The sequence below is a fragment of the Stegostoma tigrinum genome, chromosome 1 (genome assembly GCF_030684315.1).
Source record: "Stegostoma tigrinum isolate sSteTig4 chromosome 1, sSteTig4.hap1, whole genome shotgun sequence".
Lineage (NCBI taxonomy): Eukaryota > Metazoa > Chordata > Chondrichthyes > Orectolobiformes > Stegostomatidae > Stegostoma > Stegostoma tigrinum.
In genome coordinates this window covers 69852801-69866511 of record NC_081354.1, presented here as the reverse complement: position 1 = coordinate 69866511, position 13711 = coordinate 69852801, and the positions used below count along the sequence as shown (strand labels likewise).

Sequence of the window (13711 nt, the reverse complement as noted above, 5' to 3'; positions counted from 1 at the left end):
GATAAGTACTCCATTGTACAACCGGAGGGTTTGAAGCACACAATATAAGCACAAGTTCATTGTAATTAATACGTGCATCATTGGAACTATTTCCAAATATTTGTAACTGCGAACATTAAGGTCCTCTGAAGTATAATGTAAAGTACAGCCAGTGGAAAAGAGACATGTTTCCTGTAAATCAGGTTTTAACGCTGTTAATCTAAATTGTGTTTCTTTTTAAAGTTATAGTGAGTAAAAGTAGACTGAGGATTTTCCCCTGTGAGCCAAGTGTCAGATCTGGATCTGGATTGTCTGCAGCAGATCCGTTGCTATCCGTGATTTTTTTTTAACGTATCTAATCAATGCCTCTTTGCCAGTGGTTAACAGTGGTGCGCGGCGTTCACGCTATTTTTGTTTCCTTCTGCGTGGTGCTCCAAATGTTCACAGCGGCGGCGAATTCTGGAATTGGAAATCAATGCTGTGACAGGTGTTGGCTCGCCAAACAACGTGCACAGGCCCTGGAAGCATCAGCACAGTAGCGCAGAGATAGCAACGACTGCAGATGCTGAAGACAGAGAATACGGTGTAGTGCTGGAGCAACACAGCAGGCCAGGCAGCACCAGAGGAACAGGAAAGTTGACATTACGGGTTGGGACCATGTCAGTTTAGCCGCTTGGGCGGCTGACATGTTTCCTATGTTACAACATTGTAATGACATCTGGAAAGAGCTTCACTGTTAAACGACTTCGTACATTCAATGGTCCTGAAAGGTGCTACAGAAATACAAGTGTTATTTTTTTCCCCATCATCCTCCAATGGGGAGGGCGATAAAAAAAAAACCAGGAGATGGATGGCGTTAGTGATCACAACAGATTCAGGGATTAATTCGATTTATCTTTGCCGTGAAAAAATGTTGCCAGGAGGTGAATGTGTAAGAATTATCACAACTAAATAAAACAGATGATGCCGTAAAACTTGCAGCAGAGAAGTGACATCTATGGACAGGGAATCATGGGTTAATGATCTTTCAGTTGAATTGCTAAAGGTCATCTGATAACGTCTGTCCCAAGGAATGTTATTGACCGCCGTTTCATTTTGTTTAGTGTAAAGAAGAGCTCAGAATGTTTAATTCGGAAGGGAGATTCCCTCAGGAGTTTCCCATATTTACTAATGGCCACCTCTTTAGGTCGTGCAAAATGAAAGTGGACATATTTAATAAATAGAGGGTTCCTGGAGAAATCTTCAGTTCGACTCCACTCGACTGAGAGGTGCGGAGACGGTAATTAGAAGCCCCTCGGCTTAAACCTCACCAGTACCCCAGGCGTGCAAGATGAAAAGAGCAGTTACTCTGACCATCCTGGCCCTGCTTCTGTGTGCCGTAACTGCACAGGGTATGTCGATATTTGTCAACTTCTGTTTTAGACTGAAAAAAAATCCTTTGATTTCAATTGTAGCTGTTTGTTCCATTCTGGCATGTGTACCCCGTGTGTTCCACAGTTATTGGAACAGAATGGGAATTGAACAGCGTTCATGTTATAACTATAATCTGCACTTACAAAATCGAGCGAGATGGAAGGACATCATCCCGTTTGGTTTTTAATTCCCTGTTTTCTGAAACTTCACGGCGTGCAGGAGACTTTCTGGTAGGTGTGACAACATGGTTCAACACTCCCGCTACTCTTTCGGGAAGGAGAAGGCAGCAGCTGGAGGAATGTAACATGCCAAAGTTAATTACGACCCAGTGTTAACGCTTCCTGCAGTTCCCATGCTGTTTATTTCTGACAGTAGAGGAGCATTTGCTGCAGATGCTGAAATCTGCGCGGAAAACATAAAATGCTGGCGAGCACACCGCTCAGGCAGCATCCATCGGGAGGGAGCGAGCTCAGCTGAAAAGATACCGAGGTTCGAAATGTGAACTTGCTTTCTCTGCATGGATTCTGCCTGACACGCTGTCAGCCCCCAGCACTCTTATTTTGTTTTTAGTGTTTATTTCCGATATCTGTCTTGTATAGCTCACTTACAACATATCAAACAACAACAAAAAAGGAAATTGATCATTTTGTAGCGTGTGATTCTGCTGAACTGGCGTTATTTTTGGTGGTGATCACCTCCGTCCAAAGCTAACATTTCGCAGTTAAGTTATCCACGACAGAAACGATCCCAGCTTTTGAAGTGGCTATTTATTGCTCAGAAACAAAAGGAACCGCATATTGTAGACAGCTCAGTATGTACAAAAACAGTATCAGAGATAATGGGAACTGCAGATGCTGGAGAATCCAAGATAATAAAGTGTGAAGCTGGATGAGCACAGCAGGCCAAGCAGCATCTCAGGAGCACAAAAGCTGACGTTTCGAGCCTAGACCCTTCATCAGAGAGCACTCTGATGAAGGGTCTAGGCCCGAAACGTCAGCTTTTGTGCTCCTGAGATGCTGCTTGGCCTGCTGCGTTCATCCAGCTTCACACTTTATGATCTTGTACAAAAACAGTGGTGCTTGTCGCAACTAGTTGTGGCTTATATAGACAAAGGAAAACAGGAAACTAGATCATACCTAGCACGTATCTCGCTGCCAAATCTATTTGTTATTCTATCGGACATTGTTCTCAATTCATCAATCTTCATGATCACGGAAAAATCAAAAGTGTAATTAGAAATTAACCCGTGCCTCTCTGCTATTGGTTCAGCATGTCAAATACTAAATCCGAGATTAGTTCTGGTACAGTTCACCAGTGAAGTTCCCTGTTTGAAATGAATTAATTCCTCACTGAATAAGCTAATTTATCGGCTTAAAAACAGTTTATGGACAACATAGTATTTTGTGCCTTTTATTCTACATATACACTGTCATGCAGGAACCATATAGTGACACTGTGGCATAATTTGACATACCTCATGTTTAACACACGTCTAATTCATAATTATTTCAATCGTTCAATATTTGGTTGGACGTGATGTCCCAGCACTTTCCTACAACAAAGTTCTGTCAAGCTGCAGCAAGAGACGCCCAAATTGTGAGTAGATGGTGAAAGTGAAAGAGTTTGAAAATATTGCTTTAATTTTTAAATGTGCAACAATTAAAATCTGAAGGAATGAGGCTGCAAAACTTGCAAACATTAAATTTCGGCGTCAGTGAGGTTGATTTTAAGATGGAACATGCTATTAAAAACTCAATAGCAATGGAAAGGACTTTCAGACCCCAAGGTTGCATAAAGACAACGAACCGATTCAGCATTAAGAAAGATGCACGCAAAATGCAATTAGGAAGGCAAAGGGGAACAATGAAATCAAATCAAGAAACATCAGGCAAAATAGTAACAGATGGAAGAGGACGCTGTTCCCGACAATGTACGGTTTGTACGGTATATGTGAGGTATTAAACAATGCTAATGTAGTGGATGCAATTTATATGGATTCTCAAAAGTAGATGAGAATTGACTAATGAATGAGGTGAGAGATTGCTGAGCTAGAGACAAGTGACAGAATAGATTGCACACTGGCCTGAAGATAGAACACGGAGAGTGGGAGTAGAGATCATTATTCAGAGTGTCAGAAAATAGGAAGTCATTTTGCACAAGGATCCATTGCTAGGATCACAGTAATTCACAAATTAGATCAACAATTTGGACATTGAAATTAAAACATAATTTCTAAATTGGCAGATGATACCAAATTAGGGATGAAGGGTAGTAGTGAATAGTCAATACTGAGGAGGGCTTCAACAAGTTATAGGTTCAATACATGGACTGTGTTGGGTAGTCTCAAATTAATCTCTGTGGTGTTTGCATTTTAGAGTATTACTCTATCAAAATAGGTCATGTACAGAACAAACATGAAAATTTCAATCTAGACAAAAACACAAAGCTCTTCTCTGTTTCAACTAGTAATTGAATATAAATTAAAATATTTATTCATAGGGATTCCAATCCCAGGAATCCAGGGACGCTGTAAGTGTATCCGGACTACTGCCAGTCATTTTGATCCAAAATTAATTCGCAGCATAAAGTACATTCCAAGAGGATCTCACTGCATGGCAATAGAGATAATGTGAGTAGATGTATCAGAACATTCTGTTGTAATGAACGAACTGAAATCTTAATTTGTCTTTTGCTTTTTTCATTTACTAAGATGGACTCTTTACTACTTTGATTACTTAGTGTTTGGGTGTTTACTTTTTTATTTTTAAGTGTCTTTTATTTTACTGAATTTTCATCTGAAATCTATGAGAATTAGATTTTAAAAAATTGACCTTTTTACAGTGTTACCATGAAAAATGGGAAGAAATTATGCATGAATCCTAAGGCCCAATGGATGAAGAGTTTCATTAAAGCCATAAAAGGTCGGTGTTGCCAGAATTCAAATTGAAAAGAAAATGCATCTTAAAGAGCCTTACAGTCAATTAAGTACTTTTTGAGGGACAATCATTGTTGTAATGTCTGAAAATGGGAGTTACTTTGCATTCAGTAACCTCCCATCAACACATGATGTTGTTTTGAGTGTGATAACCTTTGATCTCAGAAGCAGTATAGTCAGGACACTATGTAATTTCTTTCAAAGGTCTGTGGAATATGTAATTGATTTTAAGAATGTTTGGAAAGGATGTGTAAGAGTTTGGATCACTTGTAAAGGGCTCAATTGTGATTTTCATGGATAATAAGGAATACTGATCACCATGATCTAATGATGCTTAACCTGAAAGTAGTACAAACTGGAAGGAAGATACAAACAAACTGTGTGACTTGTAGAAGTGAAGGAAGCTGTATGTCAAGGAACAGGATGGTGAAGGGGATGAATACACATTTGCAGCACAAATTGAAAGCAAACATAGGCAAAAGGAAGAATACACAATTCTTGTGAGCAGAAGATCTACATCACTCTCAGAGAGAGATCAGCCTTTCTGTCTGAGACAAAAGGAGATAGGAGCATGTGGAAGTATTGGCGAACTGGCTAAAGATGTCTCAACCCTGGGAAGCTGTGTGAAGTTTCAGAAATAAAATCTATATTTTGCAATTTTAGTTTGTATTTACATTGACAGACACATGTATGCAGACATTCCATGCAGGACTAAGGGAGTGGCAGCACAGTGTGAAGCTGGAGAAAGACAGTAGGCTAGGCAGTATCAGAGGAGCAGGAAAGTTGACATTTCAGGCCAGGACTCTTCTTCAATGCAAGTGCTACACCTGCCCCCTCACCCGCATCCCAGGCTCCAAGCATATTTTCCACATTAAGCAAATGTTCACCTGCACTCCTGCTAATGTGGTATATTAGGTCTGCTGTTCCCGATGTGGCCTCCTCTACATTGGGGAAACCAAACAGAGGCTTGGAGACCGCTTTGTGGAGCACCTACACTCATTTCATGACAAACGACTATCCATCCCAGTCTCGAACCACTTCAACTCCGCTTCCTACTCTTCGGATGACATGTCCATCTTAGGCCTCCTCCAGTGCCACAACGATGCCATGCAAAGGTTGCAGGAACAGCAATGGTCTCAATGTGGACTTCACAAGTTTCAAAACTTCCCTACTCCTGACTTCATCCCAAAACTAGCCAAAGGGTCTGGACCCTTCTTCAGAAATGGGGGAGGGTAAGGGGACTCTGAAATAAATAGAGAGACAGGGAGGCAATGATGGAAGGTGGATAGAGGAGCAGATACATGGAGAGAAGACAGACAGGTCAAGGAAGCGGGGATGAAACCACTAAAGGCGAGTGCAGGTGGGGAGTTGGGATGGGGTTTGGTCAGTTAGGAGGGAGGGCCAGTTAGATGGGAGGGAAGATGGACAGTCAAGGAGGTGTGTATAAGGCTAGTAGGTAAAAAGTGGGGGTGGGGGTGGGCGTTGGTCAGTGACGTGGAAGGAGGGTATAGGTGGGAGAAAAAACAGACATGCCAAGGAGGTGGGGAAGGTGGTTTTGGGATGATGTCGGGAGTGGGGAAGTTATGAGGCTTGTGAAGTCCACATTGAGACCAATATTGGGCTCCAGGGATCCCAAGTGGAATATGAGGTACTGTTCCTGCAACCTTTGGATGGCCTCATTGTGGCGCTGGAGGAGGCCTAGGATGGACATGTCATCCGAGGAGTAGGAGGGGGAATTTAAGTGGTTCGTGACTGGGATGCATAGTCTTTTGTCATGAATTGAGTGGCGTTGCTCCACAAAACAGTCTCCAAGCCTCCATTTGGTTTCCCCAATGTAGAGGATGCCACATCGGGAACAGTGGATATAATGTACCACATTAGCAGAAGTGCAGGTGAACATTTGCTTAATGTGGAAGATATGCTTGGAGCCTGGGATGCGGATGAGGGGGGGACGTGTAGGGACTTCAATTGAAGAAGGGTCCTGACCTGAAATGTCAACTTTCCTGCTCATCTGATGCTGCCTAACCTACTATCTTCCTCCAGCTTCACACTGTGTTGTCACTCCCTTAGTCCTGCATGGAATGTCTACATACATGTGTCTGTCAATGTGAATACAAACTAAAATTGCAAAATATAGATTTTATTTCTGAAACTTCTCTTTTCCTTCGCTTCTTGTTCTGCTTCTGGCAGTTACATACACAAATTATTTCAGTATTGACAACACTTATCAGTGAACTTCTAACTTGCACTAATGATGTAATATGTTTCTTATTAGAAGGGAGAGATTCTCTTTTTAACTCTGCAAATTGCATGGATGTTGATAGTGTTGCTCATTTCATTATTGTCAGTTGTATCTGCAATATTCATATTTTTGAAGATATTTTAGAATACACCAGTGATAAAAAAAATTACAATTGAAAATTCAATTTATATTTTCAGCTAGCAGACTGCAGAACTGAGATATATGATCCCGATGAAAAGGACTGATTTCCACACATACACCATCTGAACTATCGTGAATAGTGCAACGGAAAAGCTTTGGGCAATGTGCTACGTTATTCATGTTAACCTCCTAACAGCTTGCTCTATCACTGTCTGTTTGATTTTTTTTGAAAATGTTTCCACCTCTCAAGCCTATTGCTTTTGCATCTTAGAATTTTAATTATACAAAGAAATCAATTAAAATGTGCAATCAAATATGTTCTTGGTTGAGAGATAATGGGAACTGCAGATGCTGGAGATTCCAAGATAATAAAATGTGAGGCTGGACGAACACAGCAGGCCAAGCAGCATCTCAGGAGCACAAAAGCTGACGTTTCGGGCCTAGACCCTTCATCAGAGAGGGGGATGGGGGGAGGGAACTGGAATAAATAGGGAGAGAGGGGGAGGCGGACCGAAGATGGAGAGTAAAGAAGATAGGTGGAGAGGGTGTAGGTGGGGAGGTAGGGAGGGGATAGGTCAGTCCAGGGAAGACGGACAGGTCAAGGAGGTGGGATGAGGTTAGTAGGTAGCTGGGGGTGCGGCTTGGGGTGGGAGGAAGGGATGGGTGAGAGGAAGAACCGGTTAGGGAGGCAGAGACAGGTTGGACTGGTTTTGGGATGCAGTGGGTGGGGGGGAAGAGCTGGGCTGGTTGTGTGGTGCAGTGGGGGGAGGGGATGAACTGGGCTGGTTGAGGGATGCAGTGGGGGAAGGGGAGATTTTGAAACTGGTGAAGTCCACATTGATACCATATGGCTGCAGGGTTCCCAGGCGGAATATGAGTTGCTGTTCCTGCAACCTTCGGGTGGCATCATGGTGGCAGTGCAGGAGGCCCATGATGGACATGTCATCAAGAGAATGGGAGGGGGAGTGGAAATGGTTTGCGACTGGGAGGTGCAGTTGTTTGTTGCGAACTGAGCGGAGGTGTTCTGCAAAGCGGTCCCCAAGCCTCCGCTTGGTTTCCCCAATGTAGAGAAAGCCGCACCGGGTACAGTGGATGCAGTATACCACATTGGCAGATGTGCAGGTGAACCTCTGCTTAATGTGGAATGTCATCTTGGGGCCTGGGATGGGGGTGAGGGAGGAGGTGTGGGGACAAGTGTAGCATTTCCTGCGGTTGTAGGGGAAGGTGCCGGGTGTGGTGGGGTTGGAGGGCAGTGTGGAGCGAACAAGGGAGTCACGGAGAGAGTGGTCTCTCCGGAAAGCAGACAGGGGTGGGGATGGAAAAATGTCTTGGGTGGTGGGGTCGGATTGTAAATGGCGGAAGTGTCGGAGGATAATGCGTTGTATCCGGAGGTTGGTAGGGTGGTGTGTGAGAACGAGGGGGATCCTCTTGGGGCGGTTGTGGCGGGGGCGGGGTGTGAGGGATGTGTCGCGGGAAATGCGGGAGACGCGGTCAAGGGCGTTCTCAATCACCGTGGGGGGGAAGTTGCGGTCCTTAAAGAACTTGGACATCTGGGATGTGCGGGAGTGGAATGTCTTGGTTGAGGTTTCTTCACAGGAAGTAATACATTATAGTTTACAAATTGTATTATGACTGCATTCAATTCATTTTCCATTCTCAGTAACATTTGGAAAGTAATTTCCAATTACCTAAACAGTTAGATACAGGAGTAAAATGAAATATATTTGTAAAGCTGTTGAAAATTAAATAAGTCAGAGTTTTAGTTGTTACCTTTTATTGTCCCAAATGAAATGGGACATGGGCATTATTTTTGCATAACTCAATTTTTTTCAGTTCCATTTTCCATGAAGATATTGTTCAAAGTGAATTTGTACCTTTATTACACACTACCTCATAAGCTCTCGGTGTGAGACGTTGAAAATCTGTAGAACCTGGAATAATTATCCTATCTATTAAAATGATTTGAAAAATATTTGCCATTAACTTAATCAACTAAATAAACCACCTTCTTTTTGTTACTTGTAAAAATGCTAAAATATTCCTTCGTTTCAGAACCATTTATAAATCAAATCTGGATGGATTTTCATTTCCTGCCTGCTGATTCTTTGTTTTAAGTAATAAGGTAGCAAAGCAAATATTTTGTAATTAAATCAGTCATATTTACAGCTAATTTGAGCAAAACATTTATATAAAAATGCAACAAGAATATTTCTGTCAATTATTTTAATGCTATTTTGCCATACTTTTATTTGGGGAATGACTTTTGATTGGAACTTGTGTCAATTTTTGTAAAATACTGGAGATTAGAATTTATTCAAAACTGACTTTTGTGCGACGTAAATTCTCTGCAGAGGTGTCAATATTTGTAAAGTACCTTTACCTTGAAGACAATGTTCTGTATTGGATGAATCAGAAGGACAGCATTTATAGAGTGAACCATTTTCTGTACTTTTTTAAACTGGGGAGTTTTTAACCAACTGCCCAATTGACCAAAAAGAGTCAATTTTGACTGTGCAATGTTGTGTAACAGTTAGTTCTAAATGGGCAACCTGCCATACATCTTTACTGATGTTTAATACTTTGCATTATTGCACAGTCATTACATTTTTACAAGATCTTTGTGTAGCGGTTGCATTTATTGGAGTGTCTCGTAAAGTGAACTAGCCTAGAGATTTGCCATGCATTGTTCATTGTACTGGAGCTAAATGGCGTCTCAATCCTTCAAATTGGCTGTAAGAAGAACATGTTCATTACAAGAAGTAAATCAGCTGCCTGTCATATTGCTACAGTCATCTAAGGCCTACAGCTGACCCAAGCTTTTAGGCCTTTTTATATTTAAATGAGGTGTCTAGTATTGGTTTGAAGCACCCTCTGCAGGATTGTGTTGGCACAGAACATATGGTTTAACATTTTTTTATTGGAGGTGCGTTAAGCATGATGTTAACTATCACTCAAAATGTGCTGCATATGATTTGTATGTGAATTAGTCAATATGCAATGTTTCTCTAACAGATTCAAATATACCCTATTTCTAATGAAACGTGTTGCCACGTTTTCTCAAACTACACCAAAATAGTGTGTTCATCCAGCAGTTAGGTTTTAGATTAGTTGTGCTCCAGTTCTTACCATTTCCCAATGTCAGTTTTATATCCAGCTCAGAAATTCTGTTTTATCATTAGTTATTGCTCATCATGTATGAAAGTGTTAGCTCCCGCATGAAGTCATCCACAGTTGTGATGAATAACGAATCTTTTCAGCTGTGATAATTACATCTTTGTACAAATTAACGTACAAGAATAATCTTCCAGGAGTTGTTTTGCTTATCAAGGTTTTACTATTGGAATTGAAATGAATAACAATTTGCTGTTGGAAATAAAGTACAGTTCTGCAGTTAACAGACTAAATGGTGATTTAAGGTGCAAGTCACAGGAGGTGACAGCCCAGTGGTATGATTGCTGGACTGTTACTCCAGGGATCCAGGTAATGCCTTGGGAATGTAGGTTCAAATCCTGCCATGGCAGAATTTGAATTTTATAAAATTCTGGAATTAAGGCCTGATAATGACCTTGAATCTGTTGTTGGGAAAACCCCATCTAGCTCATTCACATCCTTTAGGAAGGAAACTGCCATCCTTACCTTGTCTGGTCTAAACGTAACTTCAGACCTACAGCAACTTGGTTAACTCTTAACTGCCCTCTGGGCAATAAATGCTGGCCTAGCTGGCATAGGACACTAACCAAACAAATTGGTTCATTCATGAATACTATTATTTGACATGCACAAGTAATTATTACAAAATGTTGACATCAGTCCATTAACAACCCAAAACCAGTTTATAAATTATTCACCTCACACATCAGCTGGATGAATCCTTTGAAAGCTGTCTGGAAGATGCTAAATTATTTTTAGAGAAAATTGACAGCCCCAGCGGTCACACAAATACAACTTTGCAGGAATTGCATCAGTGAGTGTCCATTGTGCTGAGCTCCATTCTCAACTGAAGCTGTACCCAGTCTAACTACAGTTAGATTCTAACCTTTTGTTCATTCCCAGGCTGATTGACCTGCGGGTGGTATTAAACTTACTGATGCTAATAAATCTACCATCTTCGATTCAGTCCAAATGGGAAATCAATCGGCTTGTTACCATTGATTTAGGCAGTATCTCCAAATTTAATTTAGTTAATTCAATTCACTTAGTCCAGTAAAACTAGAATAAAATCTCACATCAGTATTGATGGTTATGAAGTTATCAGATTGTTGTTAAAACTTATTGATGCAAAATACCCTTTAGAAAAGGAATTCTGTCATCATTATTCCATTTGGCTTACATGTGTTTCTAGGCAAATTACAATATGATCGATTTTATTTTCCAGAAAGCCAGATGATGAAGGATGGAAGTACAGCCAATCAGTAAACTTATAAGCATTTATTTGAGGAATTGCCTGAAACCAAGCGTGCAATTGTTACAAATTTGGGTAAAGTACTAATGAATTGGAAGGCAGTAAGTTAGAATTTATTGGTAAAAACAGCCATGGGGAAAAATGTGCCATGGTCAGTTTTAAGAGCTTGTGCTTAGTTTGTACTTGGAAGTTTACAAATGCAGGTGCACGGGGAGTGCCTGAATGGAACATTTTGTATAAAACAGCCAAGCAGCACTTCTTGTAAGGCAACAAGTTTGAATTTGGACAATTAATTTAAACCAAGCACCTTGATAGAGAAGGCCTATTGAATTGACAATTGTTTATAATAATTTGATCATGTCATAATGAGTATATAAGATGTGGGCATTTGGAAAATCGGGGAGAGCCATATGCCATCTGCTAGAGTTAGCACCATTCAGATCTCAGAGAAAGCCCATCTAATTATTCAACGGTACCATGGTATTTTAGCTCAAAGTTCTCTTCGAAGAAATTATAGAGATAAAGCATCCCTGACAGCAGAATTAGCAGAAGAAAGGTGTTTGCGAAGAGAGCTGAGAAGACAGAATATTCCAGGAGACTGTCTGTGCGAACTTGGAGAGATTAAATTATAATTCATTGTTCTCTTATTCATCGGGTTTATTAAGGGGGACTTGTGTTTATCTGAACAGTATTCCACTAGAATTTAGGTCAGTTAGGGAATAGTTAGTGTAAGGAGGGTAAAGTGTTTGGTTTGTCAGTGTTTCTTTTAATTTATTCACTGTTAGGGATAAACAAGTAAATTGTTACTTATTTCTTATAGAGTGGAGATAAGGGATCTTCTTTCCTTTCACCACTTTTTTAATGGATTAGGAAGGGCAAGGTGAACCTCTTTGAGTGTTTTGGATTTAGTTGTAAGAAGAAAACGTCTACTTACATCCTAACAGATTGAGGTTTGTATTTCAGTTTGATTACCAGAGGGGTTTGCACCCCCCCCACCCCAACCCCCATACCCCCCAACCCCCAGCCTAACAGTTTTGGAAGCTCAAGTCCAGGATTTGCCCAGTTGTGAATGGGGTCTGAATGGATTTGGACCAGTCTTGGGGATTAGTGTCCTAGATTGTTAAATAAAACGTAGGTGAGTAAAAGAAGACTCCATTTAATCTTGGTTACTTGTCATTTATTAGATTAAAAGTAAGGGAAATAGCTCTTAACATTGCTAAAGAGGTTCTAAGGTTTGAAAATGTTTCCCAAGTTTGCCAAAAAAATGTTTAGAAAGACAGAGGAAGGATATACTTTTAGACTTAGCAAAGTGACTAGAATTGGGTTTAACGAGGGATAAAAGGAAATTGTAATGGAGTTGGCCAAGCACTTAGGTATATCAGAGAAACAAGCAAGTGCAGTAGTGTTGTGAAAAAATTAGGTTGCAAATGAGACAACTGGAGTTAGAAGATAAAGAGAAGGAGAGAAGTTTCTTAGCTAAGCCAAAAGAGAGAGAGAAGAGGGAGAAAAAGAGTTTGAACTTCAGGAGTTGCAAATTAGACATGAAAAACAATTTAAAAGGATGGCGATGAGGTGGAAGATAAATTTAGCACGGAGGAGAGTGGTGACGAGCAGAGCCATCATAGCCAAAGACCTGATGGGGACACATATAAACATATCAAAACAATATCAAAATTTGATTAAAAAGGTGTAGAAACCTTTTTCATTTCCATTCAGAAACTGGCTAGGCAAATGAATTGGCCAGAGACTGTGTATGTATTGTTAATTCAGACCATGTTGATAGGCAGGGCCATTGTGAGGTGTTTGCAGCACTGTCAAATGAGCTGTGAAAAAGTTATGAAGATATTAAGCAGGTTATTTTGAGAGCCTACGTATTGGTACCAGATCATACAGACAAAGTTCAAAAACATAATGGAGGAACTAGCTCAGACTTATATCGAGTTTGAAATAATTAAACATAGCAACTTCGATAGATGGGTGAGCGCATTAAAGATTGAAAAGAGATATGAGGATCTTAGAGAGATCATTCTGCTGGAGGAATTTAAAAGCTCACTTCCAGAGGTGAAAAGAACTCATATTGAGGAACAGAAAGTTATCAAAGTAAGAGGAGATGCAGAGATGGCAGATGAATATGCATCAGTGCATAAATCAAAATTTAGCTTCCGACAGTAACTTCATTCCGTGAGGGATCAAAATTTCGAAAAAGGGAGATCCTTCAGTGAGTAACAAAAAGTAGGTCACACTGGGAACAGTTCAGCACAGGTGAAAATAGAAACCCAACAAGTTGAAAAGTTGGTGAAAGGCCTCAGGGGTTTTCACCATAATGGAGCGGGACACGTAAAGTCACAGGACCAGGCTCTGGGAAAAAGCATGTGGTAAAAGATGCTAAACCAGTGGGATCAGTTGAATTAGTGAAGGAAATCCCAAAAGGAGCTGAGGAGCTGCAGGAGAGTGCACAGCCTAGATACAGGCTGGATAGTGAGACAGTTCCTGATCTCTACATAGACTTCCTCTCCTGTAGGTAAGGTTTACTCTGGAAGAACACGGGGAGAAGGTAAAGAAGTTAAAATATTAAGAGGTACAGGAGCTGGTCAGTCAC

At 40.8% G+C, this 13711-nt stretch overlaps 1 protein-coding gene across 2 annotated transcripts; it reads left to right on the top strand.

The window, feature by feature from the left end:
• Positions 1-1088: 1088 nt before the first annotated feature.
• On the top strand, positions 1089-7135 carry LOC125459656 (interleukin-8-like). Of its 2 annotated transcripts, XM_048546288.2 has the most exons (5): positions 1089-1370; positions 2938-2988; positions 3892-4021; positions 4234-4313; positions 6767-7135. In XM_048546288.2, the coding sequence occupies exons 1-5, from the start codon at positions 1310-1312 to the stop codon at positions 6784-6786; spliced, it is 342 nt and encodes a 113-aa protein (XP_048402245.1). In that variant the 5' UTR covers positions 1089-1309; the 3' UTR covers positions 6787-7135. The 2 variants fall into 2 exon arrangements, with proteins under 2 accessions (XP_048402245.1, XP_048402255.1); XM_048546298.2 differs by lacking the exon at positions 2938-2988.
• The last annotated feature ends 6576 nt before the right edge of the window (positions 7136-13711 follow it).

Coding starts and splice junctions, on each gene's coding strand:
- LOC125459656 (XM_048546288.2), top strand. CDS start 1,310: ATGAAAAGAGCAGTTACTCTGACCATCCTGGCCCTGCTTCTGTGTGCC. Junction 2,989..3,891: donor CAGCAAGAGACGCCCAAATT/GTGAGTAGATGG, acceptor ATTTATTCATAG/GGATTCCAATCCCAGGAATC. Junction 4,314..6,766: donor TTTCATTAAAGCCATAAAAG/GTCGGTGTTGCC, acceptor TTATATTTTCAG/CTAGCAGACTGCAGAACTGA.